Raw genomic sequence first — 17,994 nt, 5'->3', positions numbered from 1 at the left:
ACATCGGGGTTTAAAATGACAAGCTCTGATCGTAACGTTCCATTCCTTTAATCTCTGGGTTTTATGTCACCATAGCACATCATGAGAGAAAAGGTCTCTAAATAGTTCTGGAGAGCAAGCTGTTCTCTCCACCGAGACTTGTGTGTGCACAGCTTATCAGCATGCAACTCTGTGGATGATCTGTGCAGAAAACATAGATTCAACACAACCTGAAAAGAAATATTTTAGTAGACTTATTCTTCCCCATTCTCTTTTATAAGTATTACCTTAAATCTCCATCTTGTCACGACAACAAATTTCAAAGTGTGGTCCTTTCCCAAGATTTCCTCATTGCATAAAATGTCCAGCTGTGAATGGGAGATATAAGAATGATGCATTTATTAACATTTCACTGGAAGGGAAATCCGCTGCACTGCATATAGAGAATAAATACCTTTAACCTTAGGGGTGTGTAATGCATGTGCCGTAACACCCACACGGTCAGAAACATGCACCGGTTTGAGAATATTTTATATATTGTCCTTCTGATTCAGACTTGAGGTCTCTCTGTGCCGTCAAAATATCTACATTTCTTTGAGAGGAAACAAAGACGGAAAAGTATATTTGACGGTGGGCCCTTAGCACCTTGCGCATGGGGGGCTTTTGGAAAAGCACAAAACCTTATTTGTAGCCAATAGAATCAAAGACTTCCTCGCCAATCCACTCCTCCTCCGTGGATTAAACATTGATATTCTGTGAGGCGGCTGCCCGCATCTGCATTCGGCCAATCAATACTCTCCCCAACACAGACACTGAGGGGCTGAGGGGGAAAGGGGAGAGAGGAGGAGAGGAAGCCAGTGTGAAGCAGCACTGCCACAGCAGCACCTACTGGTAGCTGGCTCTTGCTTCTAACTGAGAAACATTGCTTTTGCCTTGATGTTATTTTACCTTGGTAACAGAGTAAAACCGTCTTGCCACAGCAAGAGTTACAGCAATAATAGACAACATGTATTAGAGTATTTATTCAATTATTGATATTGACATTAATGACATAAAAAATTGACACAATATCCAAAGATGTAGTTCTCCCTCTCCCCATGCGTACATGTGTTTGGGTGCTGAGGGACATGGCAACAAGTTTGAAAACGAATAAAAAATGATGAAACACATGGTGTGGGTGATGCAACGCATTTAGCTCATGTGGTCTGCTGAAATATCAAGATGGATGCCCCAATTATCCTATAGATATAAATATAACCCATGGGAAAGCGACGCGCTGTGCTTTGACACAGCAGGGACTGTTGACGTACACCTGTATGTTTAGTGTTGAAAATAGATTTTGAATGAAGAACGGCTCTTGATATTCAACAGACAACAACAGAGCAGCTGACAGCTGTATTGCGTCACGGACGTTGGTGATGGAAACGTGTACGCTTTGAAGACATCACACACACAGACACACACACACACACACACACACACACACACACACACACACACACACACACACACACACACACACACACACACACACACACACACACACACACACACACACATCTTCAAGACAGACAGATATGAGCGAGATAAAAGGCAAATTGAACACCGGCCTAAAAGTTATGTCACATCTCCCGCATACAGTTGTGACAGGCGACTCACAATGACATGACAGAAAGCAAATTATATTACAAGGGCATATTTTCCCCAGAACATATGGTGGATGGCAAAAGCTTTGTGGAGAATAATGACAGCGGAGAAAGAGGCTTGGATAGTGTATGTGATGAGGCAAACAAATGCACTGCCTTGAGAGAACCAAGAATGCCTTGTTAAAATGGATAATCTTTCAGTTTAAAATGCATGGGAAGGGTTAAAGAGACAGCTAGTCAGAACCACATCTTGGGGCCTCCTTAAAAAGAGGTCCTTCATCACTGGACAAGCTCAAATTCGCCTAAGTGCAGGAAAATCCCCCCCTTGCCTTAAAGTGGGTTAGCCATACCTCATTGAACGATGTCAGGTTAAGCTTTTTGGCGATGAACTTCTTGAGGTGAAGGACCGTGGCTTGCGCCGAGCAGCGGATCCACTTGCGCTTCAGGCCACGGAGCTTGCTGCTGTTGCACTCCAAACAGATGCTGACCTGCAGGAGGGAAGACAAATGAACACGCATTTAAAAAATGACTGAGGTGGCACTTGAATTTTCCTTCCAGGCTTCTCAGTACTGTCATGAAGGCAGACCAGATGAACTATCCTAAACTATCATGTGCTGCAAAATACTGTACATGAAAGTGATATCAACCACTTCATTGAAAATACCATTCCACATGAGACTTGCTGTCTTCCATGGTGACTGTGTGCCATGGCATTGTCTCAAGAAGCCAGGAGATGGAGAGTGGCACACTTTTGGAGCATGGCAAACGAAGACCGTACCGCAGGTGGCTTGGCAAGTCTGTGCCTGAAGGAGTCACGTTGCATTACCAGCATCAGGCCTCTCCCTCTGACTGGCACACAGACAGACAAAGTGCCCTGGTAAAGTGGCTTATACTGCCATTTTCAGGTGATTTCTGGAGACCCAGGGAGGGATTAATAGAAACAGATGGTATTAGCAACCCCTATCCTTTTCCCGAAAACATCAACAGAGCCAGTAAAAATAAGAGCCTCCAGAGTTATGCTCAAATGTGGAAAATCATCTGCGAATAAATACTCAATGGCAATGGAACCTATCGAAAGCAAAGACTGCTGTAAAGTGTAAAGACCGCTGTAAAGTGTAAAGACTGCTGTAAAGTGTAAATGGATGGTTTTCAATGGAACGAGCAATGAGAGAGACATTATGATGCAAATAAAAGCTTTCCATTTAGAGAGTGAGGCACTGAGAGTTAATGGTAGTTCGGCAGCAGTCTTCGGGGCCGGTACATTAGTGGAATCATTAGGGAACTGCCGAGCTGGTATGACTCGGAGCAAATTCACAGATATGACTAATGCAATAGCGTAAGGCATTGAGTAAATGAAGGTCTTTCGAGCACCACCCCTTTTCACTCTTTTTGAGCTTTGTAGCGAATAGCAGGTATCGATTACTTAAGAACAAAAAATGGCTTGATAGATTCAATGGCTTAGGGAGATTATTAAATATGTTACATTTATATTCCAGTGAAACAGTTACAGTTGAAGTCGGAAGTTTACATACACCTTAGCCAAATACATTTAAATTCAGTTTTTCACAATTCCTGGCATTTAATCCTAGTAAAAATTCCCTGTTTTAGTTCAGTTAGGATCACCTCTTTATTTTAATAATGTGAAACGTCAGAATAATAGTAGAGAGAATAATTTATTTCAGCTTTTATTTCGTTCATCACATTCCTAGTGGGTCAGAAGTTTACATACACTCAATTAGTATATGGTAGCATTGCCTTTAAATTGTTAAATTTGGGTCAAACGTTTGGGGTAGCCTTCCACAAGCTTCCCACAATAAGTTGGGTGAATTCTGACCCATTCCTGCTGACAGAGCTGGTGTAACTGAGTCAGCTTTTTCTGTTCTGCCTACAAATGTTCTATGAGATTGAGGTCATGGATTTGTGATGGCCACTCCAATACCTTGACTTTGTTGTCCTTAAGCCATTTTGCCACAACTTTTGAAGTATGCTTGGGGTCATTGTCCATTTGGAAGACCAATTTGCGACCAAGCTTTAACTTCCTGATTGATGTCTTGAGAATTTGTTTCAATATATCCACATAATTTTCCTCCCTCATGATGCCATCTATTTTGTGAAGTGCAACAGGCCCTCCTGCAGAAAAGCACCCCCACAACATGATGCTGCCACACCTGTGCTTCACAGTTGGGATGGTGTTCTTTGGCTTGCAAACCTCCCCCTTTTTCCTCCAAACATAACGATGGTCATTATGGCCAAACAGTTCTATTTTTGTTTCATCAGACCAGAGGACATTGCTCCAAAAAGTACGATCTTTGTCCACATGTATAGTCTGGCTTTTTTTTATGGCGGTTTTGGAGCAGTGGCTTCTTCCTTGCTGAGCGGCCTTTCAGGTTATGTCGATATAGGACTCGTTTTACTGTGGATATAGATACCTTTGTACCTGTTTCCTCCAGCATCTTCACAAGGCCCTTTGCTGTTATTCTGCGATTGATTTGCACTTTTCGCATCAAAGTACGTTCATCTCTAGGAGACAGAACGTGTCTCCTTCCTGAGTGGTATGACGGCTGCGTGGTCACATGGTGCTTATATTTGCATACTATTGTTTGTACAGATGCACGTGGTACCTTCAGGTGTTTGGAAATTGCTCCCAAGGATGAACCAGACTTGTGGGGGTCTACAATTTTTTATCTGAGGTCTTGGCTGATTTCTTTTGATTTTCCCATGATGTCTGTAAACAATTGTTGGAAAAATTACTTGTGGTATGCACAAAGTAGATGTCCTAACCGACTTGCCAAAACTATAGTTTGTTAACAAGAAATTTGTGGAGGTTTAATGATTCCAACCTAAGTGTATGTAAACTTCCGACTTCAACCGTGCTTCTACACCTGCATTGCTTGCTGTTTGGGGTTTTAGGCTGGGTTTCTGTACAGCACTTCGAGATATTAGCTGATGTACGAAGGGCTATATAAAATAAACTTGACTTGATTTGATTTGAACTGTATGTCCATATTTAGCATCCCAAAATCACCATACAAGAACATGGAATTATATATTCTGATGTCATGTCTTTCTAAAAATCATTTTATCACATTATCAAGCAGTGTCCTTGTATCTTTTTTAATTGGTAGCTCATTTCACTTGAAAATAACTAACACCAAATACACTCACTCCATTGTCTGTAAATCCTGGATGTGAAAATTCAAACCTTTGTGCCTCTGCCAACATGAGCAGACGTTCATTACTCTGCTAAATTTTGCTTTCATGGTTCTTCGTCCTTTCAATTTCAGTGTTGTGCTGCTCTCATTAGCCTGCCTTGGCTTCCCTTCCCACCCCAAGGTCAACCTTTAGATGGTCACCCAGCAGACATGGCGGAAGAAGTCCAAAAACCAGCCATGCATAGCCCTCTCCTGCTGTTATTACTATTACCAACTAGGGTTGAGTGGCTGTTCAAAAGTCACACTTATAAGCAGTGTTGGGGGTAACGCGTTACAGTAATATATTACTTTTATGAATAATATAACAAGTTACTTGTGTTCAAATATTGTAACATTATTTCAGTTGCTTTTTCAAGTAACGTTACTTTCAGAATCAAGTCTCTACTGGCATGTTATACCCTCTGTTTCTTTACCTCTACTTACAGTTGAAGTCGGAAGTTTACATACACCTTAGCCAAATACATTTAAACTCAGTTTTTCACAATTCCTGACATTTAATCCAAGTAAAAATTCCCTGTATTAGGTCAATTAGGATCACCACTTTATTTTAAGAATGAGAAATATCAGAATAATAGTAAAGAGAATGATTTATTTCAGCTTTTATTTCTTTCTACACATTCCCAGTGGGTCAGAAGTTTACATACACTCAATTGGTATTTGGTAGCAATTGCCTTTAAATTGTGTAACTTGGGTCAAACGCCTTCTACAAGCTTCCCACAAAATGTTGGGTGAATTTTGGCCCATTCCTCCTGACAGAGCTGGTGTTACTGGGTCAGATTTGTAGGCTTCCTTGCTCGCACACGCTTTTTCTGTTCTGCCCACAAAATTTCTATAGGATTGAGGTCAGAACTGTGATGGCCACTCCAATACCTTGACTTTGTCGTCCTTTTTGCCACAACTTTTGAAGTATGCTTGGGGTCATTGTCCATTTGGAAGACCCATTTGTGACCAAGCTTTAACTTCCTGACTGATGTCTTGAGATGATGCTTCAATATATCCACATAATTTTTCTCCCTCATGATGCCATCTATTTTGTGAAGTGCACCAGTCCCTCCTGCAGCAAAGCACCCCCACAACATGATGCTGCCACCCCCGTGCTTCACAGTTAGGATGGTGTTCTTTGGCTTGCAAGCCTCCCCCTTTTTCCTCCAAAGATAACGATGGTCATTATGGCCAAACAGTTCTATTTTTGCTTCATCAGACCAGAGGACATTTCTCCAAAAAGTATCATCTTTGTCCCCATGTGCAGTTGCAAACCGTAGTCTGGCTTTCTTATGGCGGTTTTGGAGCAGTGGCTTCTTCCTTGCTGAGTGGCCTTTCAGGTTATGTCGATATAGGACTCATTTTACTGTGGATATAGATACTTTTGTACCTGTTTCCTCCAGCATCTTCACAAGGTACTTTGCTGTTGTTCTGGGATTGATTTGCATTTTTCGCACCAAAGTGCGTTCATCTCTAGGAGACAGACCTCGTCTCCTTCCTGAGTGGTATGACAGCTGCGTGGTCCCATGGTGTTCATACTTGCATACTATTGTTTGTACAGATGAACGTGGTACCTTCAGGCATTTGGAAATTGCTCCCAAGGATGAACCAGACTTGTGGAGGTCTACAATTTATTTTCTGAAGTCTAGGCTGATTTCTTTTGATTTTCCCATGATGTCAAGCAAAGAAGCACTGAGTTTGAAGGTAGGCCTTGAAATATATCCACAGGTACACCTCCAATTGACTCAAATTATGTCAATTAGCCTATCGGAAGCTTCTAAAGCCATGACATAATTTCGGGAATTTTCTAAGCTGTTTAAAGGCACAGTCAACTTATGTAAACTTCTGACCCACTAAAATTGTGAATTATAAGTGAAATAATCTGTCTGTAAACAATTGTTGGAAATATTACTTGTGTCATGCACAAAGTAGATGTCCTAACCGACTTGCCGAAACTATAGTTTGTCAACAAGAAATTTGTGGAGTGGTTGAAAAACGAGTTTGAATGACTCCAACCTAAGTGTATGTAAACTTCTGACTTTAACTGTATGTGCTCACCCTCCATTCACATTTATCACTGTCAATCGTAAATGACAGGCCTATTCTTCAAGTTTTACCAGTGAAACGTCCATGCAACATCATTCATGCGACATCACTCAAGATCTAAATGCATATTCTCATGAAACTGATTGAGATCAAATGGTTGGCATGCAGTTAATAAACTGTAGCCTACTTGTGTTTTGTTTCAATCTATTTTGCCTTGTGTTGCGTACTGTTCAGTTATGCCTGCATGAGTGAATCATCGGACCATTCGCACAATCATCTTACAATCTCGTAAAAAAATGTGGTGTTTTTTTTATTTACAGTAACGTTATACTATTCGGTTAGATTATGTAGAACACTATCATTATGTGATCTTGCAGACATTCAGCTTTGATCTAACTTTATTAAACGAGCACCATTCTCCAATCATGTTCTGAAACAATGAATGGAGAAACGCTTGTAGCCTATTTTGAAATGGAATTGTTCCACAAAAAATACGTGAAAGAGGAGACATATATATACACACTATAATAACCAAATATCCATAAATAACGTTTCCAAGTGTTCTATAGTAATGTCCATAAAAACAATAGAAATGGCTGATAAATGCAATTCAAAACAGCAAGAAAAATGTCTCTCATCACAACAAAACTCCATCTTCATAAATCTAACACATCAAAGGAATATTGTCCATAAACATTTTGGCATCTTTACGAAACGAAATATACATATTAAAGCCATTAAATACCGGCTATCAAGTCACAACAAGGCCGACTTTAAATGCTGGCATCAAAACTCAAATGACGAGTGGGTTAAATGACGGCGAATGCAAACTGTCAGATCGATCCTGCACATAATAATGCATTGAAATATAAAGCATCAAATCATTACTTAAGGACGCATATCAAACAAACTCAACCAAACAATGGCGAAAATCACAAAGTAAATCAAAAAGTTTGCTTATCCGTACTGAATGGACAGCGTAAAGAAATAACTAATATAACAAATAATATTTTATATATTACTATTCCAAGTAACGAATCCCAACACTGCCTATAAGACAATTTAGTTATCCGTCCTTGCCATCTTTTGTTTCTGTTCTTTTTTCGATTATCGATTCATCCCCTTCTGCATAACCTCCCTTCTCTGTGTCCTCTCTTTCTCTCCCCATTAACCTGATCTCTCTGTTTCTCATTCCTCTCTTCACCTGAAATTGTTAGGTTAGATTACTTGTTAGATATTACTGCATGGTCGGAGCTAGAAGCACAAGCATTTCGCTACACTCGCATTAACATCTGCTAACCATGTGTATGTGACAAATAAAATGTGATTTGATTTGACCTCCTTCTATCCATCCTTTTCACTCACGCTCTTCTTCATCTCCTCCACAATTTCATAGCAGCCATGTCATTTTAGCAGACTCTCTCACCCACGGTGACTTAAAGGGCTTCTATCTCGACCCTCCAAATCTTTTATTTTATTTTATCTCTTTCTCACATCCTCCCCCCACTGTCTCCTTTTCACCCGCTCCCTTTCTCCCGTGCCTCACATGACGCTTGGCAGCAGTTCTCCCCTCGGTGTATTCTGTTCACAAAGCTTAGCAGCTCTATTAGCTATTCTATCCACACTCCACACCTCTGCTGAATACCAAAAGAGCGGGACCTTTGACCTCTGGTGCAATCTCTCGGCCATGTAGAGAGGACGTGGCGCTTGGTTGCGTATCGACACCGCAGGTTTAAAAAAAACAAACATGTTGATCTTTTCTTTACGGAGACAATAGCTACATGTTAAACAGCCAATCACCTGAAGCTATATAGTGGTGACGTGTGTACGGCGGAAATTACTGTTTGTGAATACGATGGCGAGGAGCAGAGACAATAAAAGCTCTCTGCATTATTGATATCATCCACAGAGCTGAGAATGTACTGGAATACAAATGATCATCTAGACGAAATTCGTGTAAAAACCCTTCCGTATTTTAAATGAGCTGTATGTGCGGCATGCTGGGTTGTCTACTTGTGGATATACGACTCAAAACAACTATAGGCCTACCATGTAGTGAACTGGTCATTACAAAATAGTTAACCTAAATCAAATCAAAATCAAATTGTGTTGGTCACATACACGTGGTTAGCAGATGTTATTGCGAGTGTAGCGAAATGCTTGTGCTTCTAGTTCCGACAGTGCAGGAATATCTAACATGTAATCTAACAATTCCACAACAACTACATAATACACACAAATCTAAGTAAAGGAATGGTCTAAGAATATATACATATAAATATATGGATGAGCAATGACAGAGGCAAAATGCAATAGATGGTATAAAATACATTCCCCTATAACCTAGGATAATGTTTATGAGATTCCACTTGAGCAGACAAAGCATAGGGCTAGTAATTGCATGGCACCCGGACAGAGGAAATGAAAGATGAGCTCAGAGATGACTCCTTCCTGTCCTGCAGGAAATGAAGGCGGCGTGTGGTGGACGTCCACCTACCTGCTCGTCGCTGCGGTGATAATCGTTCTCCTCCTCCGGTTTCTCCTCCCCTGTTTCTTTATTTGCCGTGTCCTCCGTTTTCACCTCACCTGTTGTCAACCAATGAGAGAAGTGACAGATAGTGGTCATAGAAAGCCTAATAAGACTTTATTTTAGTTGCCATCTACTGTATTCACCATTTCAATGTTTTAACACATTAAAGAATATTACTTCATACAGCCATGGCTCTATATAAAATTACCAGACAATTATGAGTGAATGACAAGTGGATCCCTCGGAGTGTGTTCAACCTTTAATCTAGTCGACTGGACATAATTGACTTTCATACCTGCTCTCTTTATTAGCTAAACACAAGCAATGCACATCTGATGGCAAGAAACAGGGCATGCTTTTTTTCTAATGAACCAAATGGCCTGTATCCATTCAACTGTAGAATTACATTTATTAGGAATTTACGTGGCCCAAAGCGTCAAGCAGTTTACTTGATTTGTCCACCGTCTGAGCACGGTCATCCAAATCAGGGGGTCTTTTAATGAAGGCAAACTGATCTTTTGCCTTTGTGATTGCAGGGCGCTAAAATCAGACCTCTTCTCTGGTTTAATTGGCCTTGGGAACCATTTGAGCAAAGATGGAGGAATAGGGAAATTGAGATGGAGAGAGGTCATTATAAAGTAAGGGCTGATGGTCACTGGCAAGAGGAAGAGAGAAATAAGGCTTCTCCACAGGCTTGGAGCGGTGAGAGGGAGGCTAGCTCCTGTTAAATAAACCTGTTGGCTCCGGATGTTTGGTTCATTGTGATGGAAAAGACCTTGGGAGAGAGGGCCTTGAGAATCTCCCAATACCCTGAGTTTTCAATTGTCCCGGCCATTATCTGAGCTCAGTTGATTAGGTAGTCCCTTGTTTGTGGACAAACATTTTCTCCCTCTCTATGATTGGCGATGGAACTGGGGCCCAACCATCTTCTATTGTTCTCCCATTTGCTCTCCACAGTACATCCCAAAGGGGATTGACAGTGAGGCTTGAGAGCACTCTTGTACTAGCCCGAGCTTATCTCAAGAGTAAGCAGAGTGATTACTGTTCAAGTGAGGCCAAATTGGTTATGATACACCTTCAGCCAACCTGAAAATAACTCAATGACACTAGGTATAAGGTGGACTTTGTTTCCATTTAGGAACAATTCTAGGAATAAGACACTGATATTATCAAGTCTTACAAACAAGAAACTAGTGGGCTAATCTGAGCACTATATGTCACAAAACATTTTCTTTTTCATTTGCTTCTACATAGCATACAGCATTGTTTACCATCGAAAAACCACTCACAGAGGACATTGTCATAAAGAGCTGGCATGTAAAACTACTAATGTGATTCTTCACATAAGTGGGTCTTTATGGAGACTTTGGCATTAATGCACACTGAGTGTACAAAACAAAGAAGGATTTTTAAGCCTTGAGACAATTGAGACATGGATTGTGTATGTGTGCCATTCAGAGGGTGAAAGCGCAAGACAAAAGATTGAAGTGCCTTTGAACAGAGTATAGTAGTAGGTGCCAGGCGCACCGGTTTGAGTGTGTCAAGAACTACAATGGTGCTGGGTTTTTCATGCTCAACAGTTTCTCATGTGTATAAAGAATGGCCCACCATCCAAAGGACATCCAGTCAACTTGACACAACTGTGGGAAGTATTAGAGTCAACATGGGCCAAAATCCCTGTGGAATGCTTTCAACAGGGTTGGGCGATATCGTCATACCGTCCTTCTCTCACCACGGGATTTACAGTATTACCGGTTTAGTACACAAGAGGGCGCGGAAAAACGTAAAAAAGCCCATTGGGCATCTATTACCAGAATGCTAACAAAATCAGCACAAGTAATAGTGAATTTGCATGGAGGCTGCTAGCTAAATACGCTAACGAGCTCAAACGAAAATAAACAAATTGCAAAGACAGGCAATCCAGTTCATAAAGTTATACATATATAGGTAGGAGCTACCGAATGTCATTTTTGGTGAGTTTGAACATTTTCAAGCGAATGTGAACGAGAGACATTATGCAAATGAACAAAGTTTTGAAGCATGCAGTACTGGCTCTCCAGCAGCATGTCTACACACTGTGTCTGAGTGGACTGTGAAGTCTGGAGTCGCTAGGGCAACAGGCCTGCCTGCTCTGCTCAGAGAAGAGAGGGGGGAGGAGCAGACAGGCCGAGAACGGAGGAGAAAAAACATAAGGAAATCAAGAAAGATTTGGCAGCTATACAAATAACTCATCCAAAGGGCTTTGACTTCTCAAACAAGACAGAAAGCTTACACAATATGATGCCCTGTCACCTTATTAATCCAGCCACTTACTTAGATAGCAAGTTAAATTTAAGCATCGTGTTAACACAAAATTCAGCATTTTTAACACAAAATTCAGCATTTTTCACAAAGGAAAAAAATATAAAACACAAGAAATTTCTTGCCCCCGTTTTGTGAACACAGATCTAAATGGCTTCTTACTGTAACTTCTGCTCGGCATCAGACTCATTTTGTGCTTCAGTTGCACTTCTACACTCGAATGAGAATTCACAAACGGCATTCTATCAGCAGACAGCGCTTCTTTTTCTCCCCGGTACTTTTCTTGGTGTAGCCAGCCTATTTTTCTCAGGTAAAATGCAAGATTAACTTTAAGCAAAACATTAGGAAATGTAGTTGGCAACATTCTTTCTATAGGCCTAAACATTAGAAATATGATGGCCGTGCATCATTTTTGCTCATTTACTTGTGCGGCTGCCAGCCAAATAGCGTTGCACTTCTGTTGCCATCTGATAAAAATGAAGCTATTTTATTTCGAATGTGTTGCACTAATGTCTTTTCTGTGAAGGAAAACAATAGTTGCACGTCCCTGATCACTCTTGAAGCAACAAAAAAAACACTGTTGACTTTCAATATAAAGCGTGACTCGTCAATCTCCTGTTGTGCTTTTACAAACAAACACGTGACTTGCTCAACCGTGCTGGGGAACTAAGTAAGCTTCATAATGTCAAATAATGTGACCGGTGAAATAAGAACGCAATCTGCTTTATCTCCTAATGCATTGCACTGTTGACTGCAGGTATTTACTTAAAACATTGCTACAAATATGAAAATGTTTTGAAAAACGTTTAAAATAAATAGTTTCAACAGTATTGAAAAACCATCCTGTGGCTATTCCCAAACACCCCGGTATACGGTATATACGGTGTCCCGCCCAAGCCTACGTTCGACACCTTGCAGAGTCCATGCCCCAACAAATTCAGGCTGTTCTGGGGGCAAAAGGGGCTGCAACTCAATATTAGGAAGGTGTCACGAATGTTCTGTACACTCAGTGTATATGAGAGAGAATGAAAGAGAATGAAATAGAATGTTAGAGGTATGAGAGAGAGGGACAGAGGGGGGGGGGGGGTGAGAGATAGAAGTGAGAGAGAGAGAACATGAGAGAAAGGAATAGACAGAAATGGAAAGCCACTTTTTGTGCTCTTGAAGTGAAGGTGATATTGTAGAAGCTGTCCATTAGCACACTCATGTCATTCCCCACTCCGGGGTTTGGCTCTCAGGAAATCTAGGCGCAGGAGCTGTCGCATGTTGTTAGCCAACAAGCTACGCACTATTTCTGTTTCGCTGGGCAGTGAGTGTTGACAAGGGTTCCATTTCTGCCAGGATTCTGTTTAAACGACCTCATAAGGACATTAGCCACAGCTCAGCCCAATGGGGGGGCGAGAGCAGTTCCACTTCCATTTGAGCGTTAATTATAAGAAATCAGAAAGGGTATTGAGCAACCAATTAGGCCTGCTCTGTGACGACTCTCTGGGCATGCGTTTACACCTCATTGTCGGGCTGGATCGCAACGCCGCCGTGCTTTACAGGCGCCGCCACTTTCACACTCTGATTCGCCTGGGCTGAATCCAGGAAAGAGGTGATACTAAGTAGGGAAAATAGAGGGGGGAAGGTGTGTGTGCATAGGCTCTGGCGGGCGAGAGTGGACCGTACCATTGCGATGAGGATCTAGATGTTGTTTCATGCTGCACAGCTCTCCTTTGATGTCCCCGGGCACTTCCATTCCCAGCTTCTGATAGAAGTCTCTCTGTTTTTTTATCTCCGCTGCAGGAGGGGAAAAAGGGAATGAAAGAGAGAGAGACACAAGGGAGAATTAGGGCCTTGCTTTGGCTGAAGGTAACTGTCACTAGGGCTTCTTTACATTTGATGGCAGACTGTATGGAGTAGGATTTCTCTCATTACAGTCTGTCAGACAAATCAGTCTGTCAGATTAATCAGTCTGTCAGATAAGTCAAATCCTTCATAGATATTTCATGGCTATGTGCTTTGGGATGTTTGTTATTTAGTCATTCAGCACCAATCTCGCAGAAAAAAAAGTATTAAAGGCGAACTGGGGTTGGTTTGGAAATGTATATGGGCAGATTCAAATAAAAACTTTTTTTTTTTTTGGTGAGGGAACAAGGAAGGAGAGAAACCAAAGTGAGACATTTACCCTCTTGTAGTCCCGGTACCAACTTGTAGACAATGTCTTGCATTGTTCGGTCATGGCTAAAGGGGAGAAAGATATTTTTTAAATTACAAATCTGACAATGCTAAATTTATTATCACTAATAGCTGATGACATGTGGTACCATGCTTATTCTGTGTCTTGTTTGGAAATGTAGCCTTTAATGATAGACATACAGTGGCAAGAAAAAGTATGTGAACCCTTTGGAATTACGTGGATTTCTGCATAAATTAGTCAAAACATTTGATCTGATCTTCATCTTAGTCACAATAATAGACAAACATAGTCTAACATAGTCTAAACTAATAACACAACAATTATTGTATTTTTCTTGTATAAATCGAATACATAATTTAAACATTCACAGTGTAGGTTGGGAAAAGTATGTGAACCCCTAGGCTAATGCATAAAGCTGGAAAGGGTTACAAAAGTATCTCTAAAAGCCTCGATGTTCATCAGTCCACGGTAAGACAAATTGTCTATAAATGGAGAAAGTTCAGCACTATTGCTACTCTCCCTAGGAGTGGCCGTCCTGCAAAGATGACTGCAAGAGCACAGTGCAGAATGCTCAAGAAGAATCCTAGAGTGTCAGCTAAAGACTTACAGAAATCTCTGGAACATGCTAACATCTCTGTTGACGAGTCTACGATACGTAAAACACTAAACAAGAATGGTGTTAATGGGAGGACACCACGGAAGAAGCCACTGCTGTCCAAAAAAAACATTGCTGCACGTCTGAAGTTCGCAAAAGAGCACCTGGATGTTCCACAGCGCTACTGGAAAAATATTCTGTGGACAGATGAAACTAAAGTTGAGTTGTTTGGAAGGAAGGAACACACAACACTATGTGTGGAGAGAAAAAAAAGCACAGCACACCAACATCAAAACCTCATCCCAACTGTAAAGTATGGTGGAGGGAGCATCATGGTTTGGGGCTGATTTGCTGCCTCAGGGCCTGGACAGCTTGCTATCATTGACGGAAAAATTAATTCCCAAGTTTATCAAGACATTTTGCAGGAGAATATAAGGCTATCTGTCCGCCAATTGAAGCTCAACAGAGGTTCGGTGATGCAACAGGACAACGACCCAAAACACAGAAGTAAATCAACAACAGAATGGCTTCAACAGAAGAAAATAAGCCTTTTGGACTGGCCCAGTCAGAGTCCTGACCTCAACCTGATTTAAAATGCTGTGGCATGACCTTGAGAGCGGTTCACACCAGACATCCTAATAATATTGCTGAACTGAAACAGTTTTGTAAAGATGAATGGTCCAAAATTCCTCCTGACCGTTGTGCAGGTCTGATCCGCAACTACAGAAAACGTTTGGTTGAATTTATTGCTGCCAAAGGAGGGTCAACCAGTTATTAAATCCAAGGCTTCATATACTTTTTCCACCCTACACTGTGAATGTTTACACGGTGTGTTCAATAAAGACATGAAAATGTATAATCGTTTGTGTGTTATTAGTTTAAGCAGACTGTGTTTGTCTATTGTTGTGACTTAGATGAAGATCAGATCCAATTGTATGACGAATTTATGCAGAAATCCAGGTCATTCCAAAGGGTTCACATACTTTTTCTTGCCACTTTATATACAAAACATACACGCTTCCTTAATGGCAGCAGCACATGCTTCTTGACATTCAGAATTCCCATGTTTACCATATAACAGCATGAATGACATCAAAACACAGCGCATTTGTCCACTACCCAGCTGTGACGCACACTTTGTACTGCAACACCTGGGCCTGCAGTGTGACTAGCGAAACTCAGTGGGGTGTGCTGCACGAGAATCCTGGAAAGACGTGGTGTTTCTTCCGTCTGGAGTGAAGGTCATTCTCTCTATCCTATCCTGTGCTCAAGACCATAATTAGCAGATTTTCTCCCCCCTGAGGCAGGTAAGAGCAGACCGCTTACCACTGCGGTAGCCAAACTCTGCTTCGCCCCAAACACAGCGAGCGCTGACGCCTTATTGACAGGGCCCTTGATGCACGGGAGTGTGGGGATGGATCGAAGGCTCAATTAGCTTTCGCTTAAATACACCATCAGAAAGATGACCTAATGCTCGTTGATGATTTTGGCTACCCCTAGTTTACTTATTATGAATCTTTCAAGTTTTATTAGTCTTGAAACACGAACGATAAGTGCATAGATGCTTATCATAACCCTTAAATGATGTATGACTTGGAATATGGTTAGAATGCTTGTGTTTTCATCTTCTCAGCACCAGGCCGTAGTAGTAGCAGCACTCGTTGTTGTTTTTTATCTCCGCCTCTCACACCTAGTTTGAACCTGTTCATTGTTCTATGTTTCGAATTTTGATGTGTCTTTCATCTGTTTAAATGTTTTCGTTTTGGCACATTAATTCGCTTTTTATTTTCATTTGAATAAACAACTACTCCGAGGGAAATGAAGAGAGGAGTGCATTTCAAATGTTGGATTTTCCATAAAAATGGGGACATTTTTCTGGGCTGCAAAATGCTTATGACTAAATAGCTGGTAGACATTTAGGCTGGCGAACATCCCCATTGGCTGTACTATTAATCAGACACTACTGCACAAGCACTCATAGGGCAGATGGACAACAGAGTCCCTTTACTTTGTGTGTGTGTGTTTGGTTTGACCATCCAGAAGTCCTCACAAGGATAGTAAAAAAAGGAACATTCAAACAGGTGGGTCCCCACAAGAAAAAAGGCTATTTTAGGCTTGGGGTTAGGTTTAGGGTTAAGGTTACAATTAGTGTTTGAATTAAGGTTAAGGGTGAGGTTTGGGAGTTATGGTTAAGGTTAGGGTTAGTTTAAAGGTTATGGTTAAGTTTAGGGTTCAGGAAAATAGGACTTTGAATGGAAATCAATTGTTTGGTGCCCACAAGGATAGCAAAACAAACATGTGTGTGTGTGTGTGTGTGTGTGTGTGTGTGTGTGTGTGTGTGTGTGTGTGTGTGTGTGTGTGTGTGTGTGTGTGTGTGTGTGTGTGTGTGTGTGTGTGTGTGTGTGTGTGTGTGTGTGTGTGTGTGTGTGTGTGCGCACATGCTCATTTAAGCAAATATGCATGTATGTATTTATTTAATTAGAATATTGTTTTGTTTTCCCCCTCCGCTCTCCTCTCCTTCGACCGTATTGTTTTTGGACTGTGCTGCTGCCCCGTAGTGGTGGCTCTCTGTTCTGCACACTGATGAAACAACTGAGCTGGTAAGGGGAGTGGTTTGATGTCCAGGCTGCCTACTCACCCGATGTACTGCAGTGGGTGGCTCTGGTGAATGACAATCCTGCACGTGGGACAGGTGTTGTTCTCCTCCAGGTACTTCACTAGACAGCTTCTGCAGACTGGAAGACACAGAGAGAGAGAGAGAGAGAGAGAGAGAGAGAGAGAGAGAGAGAGAGAGAGAGAGAGAGAGAGAGAGAGAGAGAGAGAGAGAGAGAGAGAGAGAGAGAGAGAGAGAGAGAGAGAGAGAGAGACATGTCAATCACATGATAAGCAACACGGGTATCTTGTTCTATCTTTTGATGTTGTAAAAAAAGTGTGGCTTTTTTGAGAGACCAGCCTCGCTATGATGTGTCCGATAGCTGTCCGGACATGATGTGAGTCTCTCTGTTTCATCTCTGAGGGGGGTGTGAGAGAAAGTCATTTCCACCTGAGGATTGCGATTGAAGCTCTCCACTCTACATTGACATTTGGTCAACTAGGACTTTCCACGTATGGTACAATGGCGCCCTCTAGGGCATGACTGACTGATTACATTACTTGCGCTGCTGCTGACATTTACTCAGACTTCTCTGTCTCTAGTACAACTAGGGCTACTTTGTGGGTGGAGGGTTGCTTGATCGTTGTGATAATTGAACTTTAATGAGACAACAAAAATATCTATTGCTGTATGAAGCCACATGCACGAAGCCCTCATAAAGATACATGATCTGTGTTAATATGTGAATGATGTGTGTCGGAGTATGAGTACATGCTTGTGTCATCAGCAGGTACTCACAGGTGTGTAAGCACTCCGTGACAGTAGTGGCGTCTATCAGGTACCCCTCGCACAGGCGACAAGTGATGTGGGCGTTGATGTCCCACAGCTTGATCTTCCTGGTTAGCATCTCGGGGTTCTGGGGAGAAGG

At 41.6% G+C, this 17,994-nt stretch overlaps 1 protein-coding gene and 1 long non-coding RNA gene across 3 annotated transcripts in view; one reads left to right on the top strand and one right to left on the bottom strand.

The window, feature by feature from the left end:
* Nucleotides 1-17,994, bottom strand: part of LOC139581180 (polycomb group RING finger protein 3) — a 40,063-nt gene that overhangs the window by 2,101 nt on the left and 19,968 nt on the right. For both annotated transcript variants that reach the window (XM_071410670.1, XM_071410669.1), the window contains 7 exons: nt 17,865-17,982; nt 17,112-17,208; nt 13,867-13,922; nt 13,368-13,478; nt 9,363-9,451; nt 1,976-2,113; nt 267-347 (listed from right to left, as the gene is read on the bottom strand). In XM_071410670.1, the coding sequence (XP_071266771.1) occupies nt 267-347; nt 1,976-2,113; nt 9,363-9,451; nt 13,368-13,478; nt 13,867-13,922; nt 17,112-17,208; nt 17,865-17,982 (690 nt within the window). The remainder of the gene's footprint in view (nt 1-266; nt 348-1,975; nt 2,114-9,362; nt 9,452-13,367; nt 13,479-13,866; nt 13,923-17,111; nt 17,209-17,864; nt 17,983-17,994) is intronic.
* LOC139581182 (uncharacterized) overlaps nt 1-17,994 on the top strand; it is a 38,382-nt gene that overhangs the window by 15,521 nt on the left and 4,867 nt on the right. The window lies entirely within an intron of this gene.

The sequence above is a fragment of the Salvelinus alpinus genome, chromosome 7 (assembly GCF_045679555.1).
Source record: "Salvelinus alpinus chromosome 7, SLU_Salpinus.1, whole genome shotgun sequence".
NCBI lineage: Eukaryota > Metazoa > Chordata > Actinopteri > Salmoniformes > Salmonidae > Salvelinus > Salvelinus alpinus.
Note: the sequence above shows the minus strand (reverse complement) of the source record. Positions and strands in the feature narration are given on the sequence as shown.